Below are 7,500 nucleotides of genomic sequence, written 5' to 3' on the forward strand. Positions count from 1 at the left end.
GTGATCTTCAAGACAACGTGAGCGTTTTGCCGGTCTTATGGCTCCCTCGAGTAGCTAGTCAAATAGACTACCTTCCTTCTCAGGTGCCTATACTTAATTTCAAGGTCTTTGTCGCAGAGATAGACGCCCCCGTCGTCACTTGTAAGGAATCTCCTTTGAAGTCAGCTGTGCCTTTAATCCGCACAAACTTCTGATGGAGTTGCTGACGCATATAACTATATCAGCGCCGTCCTTGTAGGCCTACTCGCGCTGATTTGGCACAGTTATCATGTTGTTGGGAACTCCTCAACGCTTTGGCCTTCAGCTTCAAATCTCACGGGACTCACTCTGCTTTTTTCAGTGACAACTTTCATTGTCCATTCCAACATTCAGATTAGCCGATACGAGTCTTAGTTTATCTATTTTTATTTTATTTTATTATTATTTTTTTTTTTTGGGGGGGGCCGGTATTATGGTGCAGGGTATTAACCCGGTATGTACCCACCTTTGTCCAAGCCCAGGGTGAACTCATGGAGGCATTGTCTAACTTCGGAACTACCTGTTTTATACAAAGAGGCTCAGTATTGCCAGCTGCCGAGGAGTGCAAGCCCTCGACAGAATCTTAAATTGATTATTTTTTCAATATTTACTTTTCATTTTATTTTTCGCATGTTTTCTAATATCTACCTTGGACTTTGACAAAGGTTCAGAGTTATTTACGCTAGTCAGAGTTATATGTTACTTCTTTGTAAATGTATGATCACTTCTTCCAGATTTGAATTCTTGGCTTGTGATTAGACCTACGTTCGCTCGGTGTACATATATATAACAAAAAATACTTTAGTGTCATTTATGTCGTTGTGATTGATGCTGCGCTAATTCCGCGAACAATTCATTGGTAGTTATTAACAACTGATCTTTCCATGGGCAATAAAACTTATAGGAATGGTTAACTGTTGTAACCGGGCGTTACACGAACAGGAGTATGTACAACACCGAATAATTTATATCTGGAACCAATCAGGAAGGAAGCGAGTTAGTTAATGGCGATCATCTCTCTCCGTATTAATATCATAATAGTACTCCCAATGCTCTTCTTAAACTGATATAACTTATAAGAGAATGGTCATAATAAAAATGGGAGGAAGGTAAGACATCAATCATTATTTCTCTCTTGCAGGACAAGATGGCCAATGACCTTCTCCCACACTTCTCATGCCCTTATTAATATTGAAAAAGCTTCAGTTGTTTATTAAGGCCGCGTTGTAAGTCTGAGTCCCAAAGATTATTGTAATTAATAATGGCGTGTACAACTACATAACCTAACTATATAAGTAAGCTGCGAATATCTGTCACTCATAAGAAAACTAGAAAACAATTGCACTGATGTTGGTCCGGAAGACTTGAATTTTTCCGATGTTTGCCTCTGCCGTAAACCTGTTAATTGTTTGAGGTTTCCCTTGCATTCAAATGCTGCTATTGAAGATACTGAAAGATTCATGTATATAAATCCATGTGAATTGTTATTTCATAAGCACTATTTTATAGGCTGTGAGTTTTACCTTTTATCGCTTTGCTTATGAGCAGTGAAACACACTCGGATATATACGTATATGTATATATATGTATAGAGAGTATATATATATATAGATAGATATTATTATATAATGTATAGAGGGATATATATATTTATATAATTATTATTATAGGATATATATATATTATATATATTATATATATAATCATGTATATACCTGATACGTAAATATAATTTTCCTCCATTTGCCTTTCCACCTTAAGAGGTGTCAACTGGCAATGCAGAGGTTTTCGTACCAATGCTGCACTCAGGGCAGTAATCCAGTCTTTGGTGGTGATGACGATAAAAGCAATATAGGGCTAATCCCTTTGTGGAATTCTCTATTAAAACTAAAACTAATGACCAGGTTGTGGAGAGCCCAAGGTAGATTGACTGTTTACTTCTAAGTATATATCAGGATATAAACTATAGTTCTGTATTATCATACGCCATTTTATGATGACTTGTTTTACCTTCTGTGAATTATTATGGGTCACTGATGCGAAATGAAGCCTACTGCTACATATGTCTTATCTATCTGTTTTAATATCTATTGGTGACAACATCGACTTGTGCTCGTAAGACACTTAGCGGTCAAGTCTTTTTGTATAGCACATACAGGTCCGTATTTGTCAATTTTGGAACACTTCTACAAGTATCATTCAGCCGAATAATCCTATACAGCTTCCATAGTATATTCGACTCTGGATACATGTGTTTTTTTTTCTGTTGAACTTCATCATTTGCAAGGATCACTTTTATCAAGAACATATTATATGCAAATGGTGAAAATAATGTCTTAGATTCGCAGAGGTAGTCGATACTTTGACACTGCCCTTGACCCCGTGTATTCAGCGACGGTCTTTCTTTAGACAAAAGACAACACAGTACTCTGTGATACTTGTATAGAATTCTTTCTACAAAATTGTTCAGTAACAGAGGTAGGTTTTTCTAACGTGACCAGAGAATAATCTAAATTTCCAAGTACTAACGTTTTTAATTACAAATTCTTGTATCGTATGTCGCATCTCAAGTTTTCAATTACTATAATATACATTAGGGTCAGATGTCTAGTCCCCATCCCAAGGACGCAACGTACTGCTCCGCAGGTTTTACTAAGGGCAGTTGCAGTCTGTGTCCTTACACAGCGGCCAGTGATGATAAGGGTAACAAGACAGAAAGGGTATCGTGTACAGCTGCAGGTCGAATGGACGCTTCAACGTACCTAAATTACTGTCTACACTGACCCGGCTGGGGCACACTGAACGCGAATCCCCACCTCTGGACCTCATTTCTAATGGCCGAATAGAAGTCAAAATCTGCCTCCGGTTATAGGTCAGAACCCCATTGCAGTGTCGGATGATACTCACATGAGCAAGCAGCTGAAATAAAGTACTACCTGACTTTTTAAAAGGCATTTTGCCCGGTGTTAATGGATAAAAAGCGAGTGTTTTGGTAGATACCCGTCGCACTCAACTGAAGAAATGCACCGTGATGGGAAATTATTTTGCCTTAAGAACAATAATTCATCAAAGGCGTCTTCAGTGAATAATTGGAATTGTAGGTGCTTCCCTTGTTTCTGTAAGGAGTTAGTGCTGTCACTGTACCTCATGCGGTGCACTGTAGGAATTACTTAAGGTTCTTTGCAGCGTTTCTTCGGCCCCTAGCTACAACCCTTTTACAGTACCTCCAATCATATTCTCTTTCTTCCATCATCCTTTCCACCCTTTCCTAACAATTCATTCATAGTGCAACTGCGAGGTTTTCCTCCTGTTACACCTCCCAAAACTTTTTATAGTCTGTTTTCATTTCAACGCTGAATGGCCTCATAGGTCCCGGTGCTTGGCCTTTGGCCTCAATCCTTTAATCTATTTTGTTCCCATGTCTTGATGTTATGAAGTCACTAGAGGTTTTTCGGCAGCGTGTGTCCTACTTAAGGCTTCCCCACTCTCTCTGACTATGGTCTAGGAATCTAGGTGGAGATTCAAGCATACGGAGGGAATACTTTGAGGTTTGGTTATGCAATTTAATTTTGTTTTGTATTTTCATTTTTAATTATCCATTTCCCCAAAAGTGTGCATTGGTACAAAAAATATAGTAATGGTCTGTGAGTGGGGCTTTCTATTGCATCCGGTCTTAAAAGTTAAGATTTTCCTGCTGTGTTCTGTTACTCGGCAATTGATACGATCTTCTTGTGGTTTCCTATTAACAATTGCGTCTTGTGACGTTCAGGTTTTCAAAGTTTTGATCGCTTTATTATATTTTCACGTCTCTCATGCTCTTATTTATATATGAAAAACCTTCTAAAAAACCAACTTGGCCAGTGCCTAATATTTTATGGTTAATCATTGAACGCATGATTAATTATCTTCTCGCATTGGTTGACCACTTCTTTGTAGGAAATGATCCGGTGGCTGAGTTGCCAAATTCCATTGAAAGTACTGGAATTTGCTCCTGAGAAGTATATGTTTTCGGTTTAGAAAACATGAAGCAAACCCAGAGAAAACAAAAGTTCATCGCCGTGAAAGAACGTCTCTCACTACAGATGTAAGATCGTAGATAGCTATTGAGGGTCGTTATCTAGGACTAATATTTCTTGGGGTTATTATTTTTATGATATTTACAGTCTCTTGTTTATGTTTTTACTCTTATCCCCAACGTGCTTGTACTCAACACGCCGCAAAGATGGACATATACCGGGTTAAAACCCTCTGTGGCGAGGGGGGCGTGGGGCGTCACTATCTAAGGAAGATCATGGGTGTAGATTCTCTCAATATATTCTCTGAGAAACTGTAGACATGGACGCTCGTACGTGCCAATAAAGATATTATGCCATGCATAAGAAAGCTTTTATGGTGGCTGTTATAATCATGTGGGCGCTCGCACATCGTACAAAAATGACCCGCTGTCTAATTAAAGAAAAAGCGCTAGTTTTATCAATGATAGAATAATTCATGTCAGTGGGATTTACTGTTGTTAATGAATAATTCTTTAATAACCTCCGAAAGGAATTACATCTAAAGGGTCTTTACCAAGGACCATTCGTCAGCATCCGCAATCATTCTCTCCCCCTCTCTCACAGCTGGCAAATGTCAGCGTAGCGAGCAAAAAAAAAAAAAAACCCTCACCAGCAAAACGTTCTCATCATCAAGCATTCAGCCTTCTGGGATGCGTTGGCATGCTCTCTCCTCTCATCTTTTCGAATATTAATCGTTTTTAAGTGTTCCTTATGAAGTATCTGAGAGGGAGAAACTCTTTAATGACAGGGACTATTATGGCTCCTTTGAAGTCCCGAGACAGTTTGACGTAGCCTGATAAATTATCAGCCTGAAATCCTAGAATCCATAACTGCAGAAGGTTGACAATGTCACTTACCCAAAAAAACACTTATCGCATGAGTTCTGCAGAGCTCAAGCACACACACACACATACACACACACACACATGCTGAATGATTATAAATCTCCATTGACGGTCATTCCTTTTTCATAAAGCTTATTGAGATGAGGCTCATGCACAAGCACGCAGCACGACACACACACACACACACACACACACACACACACACGTAATGACTGATTGCCTCTTATTGCCATTCATTGCTCATAGGAATCAGTGGGAAGGAAGAGGGACACGGCACTCCCGGTGGAGAGTGCCAGTGCCGCCTGTAGGTATATACTCACTCTGGCAGCAGCGAGTCTTTGTTCTTGTGCCAATGCCAACGCCGCAGCGGCAGCCGCAGGAGAAGGTCCCGACGGCTTCTTTCGACTGAAAAAGCTAAACCTTGATGTGGAGGACGACTTGTTCTGGTCTTGACTCAGCCTCGAGTAGGACATGTCGAGGAGGAGGTGAGTGCGAAGGGGGAACTCCGACGAGCACACTTCGCAAGTGCAACCCTGGCCGTGACCTGAGAGAGGGAAAGGGAAACCAGGTCATCATCACAGGTCGCTTGTGGAACCGGTCACGAGGACCTCCTCGGAAGAGAAACAGTGGAAAACACCACAACAATATTTCGGACACTCACTGCACACCAAAAATACTCACATGGAACCGAGGCTTTTTACTCTTGTGACACATTTTGAGGACAAAATTGGACTTTCAAAATGACAAAATTTAAAATTCGTGTCCCAAAAATATTTTTTTGACACAACCACACTTATTGCAAAGGGTTGGGATGCATCGTGAGTCATTCAAAGAGGACATGTTATCCGGGATCAATCATCGGTAATACGATCATCATCATGATTATCATTACTGCGTTTGCTTGGCGCCATCTTGAATCCCTCGCATCAGGTCCGCCGCACAGCGTCTTTCAATACAAAACACCTTTTCCTCTCTCCGCTCCTCTGCTAACGTCTCAATTTTCCCTCTTTTTCTCTCTCTCTATCTTTCTTGTCTCTCTTTGACACCCTGGTGTTGAGGCAAGCTGGTGTTGTTACTCCCGCTGGGGACGATAATACACTGCTGGGCAGAGACGAAGGTCGCATGTTCAGGTAAGGAGAGGGGTCCCGGCCTCCGAAAACACCTACACCAACTAAGTCATGGATCAAAGCAAGAATCAACACAAAAGCTACCCAACATGCTCCTCCTCCTCCTCCTGACGCGCCAAGTCCTGACGTAACGAATATCTACCCTCGCTCAAGAGGAAAAAAGGAAAGAAAATATGCGGGATAAGGATACCCCTGTCTCTGTAGGATCGTGTTCTTATGTGTTAGCCATTGGCAGCGACTGTCGTGATGATCTGGTGTTAAGGACGAAATTTTTAGGTCATTTAGTTTATATTAACATGATAAATTCTTTTGGTGCTAATAAATTCTATTAGTGAGAGAGAGAGAGAGAGAGAGAGAGAGAGAGAGAGAGAGAGAGAGGAGGAGGAATGCCCAAGATATTCTTGGATTCTCTCAAGTATCTCGCTATATTTAAGTTTAAACAAAATGATTTAGAACCCGCGGACATTCGTTGGCCTTTTTGCCGCCCTACTAAAACCTTCAAGTGGAGAAAGCAGACAAAATATGCATCTGACTGCAGTCGTGCGGTGCTGGTTTGAAGAAGTTCCCGAAGGACAAATCTTGCTCTTTCAGCCTTTCGATTTTTATGACGACGACAGTAACTGTCGATCGTCTTTTCGTTAGGTTCTGGTCTTTCTTATCGTAGTCAAGTGAGGTTTTATCGCCATTGTTATGATGAGCTTTATGCCGAATCATTGATTTTGTTAAAACTACGAACGTCGTAGGTGAGGTGAATAATACAGGTGTTACTATTTTTATCTTCCATTTGTAACTTTACCGGTATTTGTGTTTTTTATATATAAAATTACCTTGGGATGTTTCAGAGTTTTATTGTGAAATCTGTTTTCGAGAAGAATGTTTGAGGGCGAAGTGCTCATTTCGGTTCGCAGATGAGTTAAGCGCTTCTTGGCTGATAGTTAAATTTACCCTGGGAATGTCATTATGGCGCGTGGTTTCAGCAGAATTGCAAATATACCAGCAGTAGGCCTTCTGCCGTCTCTGCTATTTTCGTCTGAATTCTAGTTAACGGAGCCAATCAAGTTTCCTTTCTTACACTTGGCCTTCTGCGACTGATGTCTTCAGTAACCTGCTGTAAAAACCATTCTCCATTTTCACCGTGTTGTTTACTTATCTAACTTTAAATCTTTAGATGACATCAAGCTGTTTATTGTGTGGTTGCAATGAGGGTGTTTTAATGAAAACAAGGCGTGATCCGACCTCTAGCTTACTCGGGACGCGTGCAAGATTTTAACCCCACACATATGTAAGTTGTAAACATCATATTCCTAACTTAGCGTAAAGTGGTCTTCGTAATTAATACTCACACTCGGTACTACTCATACTAACAACAAGGATCAAATAAAAAAGGGCACAAATTAAACACGTTCATCTATTCTCGGTTATAAGTGGAAACAAATTAATTAAACAGAAATATAG

General features: G+C 40.4%; 1 protein-coding gene across 3 annotated transcripts in view; it reads right to left on the reverse strand.

The window, feature by feature from the left end:
* The window catches only part of LOC135221911 (uncharacterized), a 131,131-nt gene that overhangs the window by 33,726 nt on the left and 89,905 nt on the right, over positions 1-7,500 (reverse strand). For 2 of the 3 annotated variants that reach the window (XM_064259924.1, XM_064259925.1), the window contains one exon: positions 5,239-5,462. In XM_064259924.1, the coding sequence (XP_064115994.1) occupies positions 5,239-5,462 (224 nt within the window). Of the gene's footprint in view, positions 1-5,238; positions 5,463-5,810; positions 6,127-7,500 lie in introns of those variants that run through there. The other variant, XM_064259926.1, reaches the window with a different exon arrangement.

The sequence above is a fragment of the Macrobrachium nipponense genome, chromosome 3, assembly GCF_015104395.2.
Source record: "Macrobrachium nipponense isolate FS-2020 chromosome 3, ASM1510439v2, whole genome shotgun sequence".
Lineage (NCBI taxonomy): Eukaryota > Metazoa > Arthropoda > Malacostraca > Decapoda > Palaemonidae > Macrobrachium > Macrobrachium nipponense.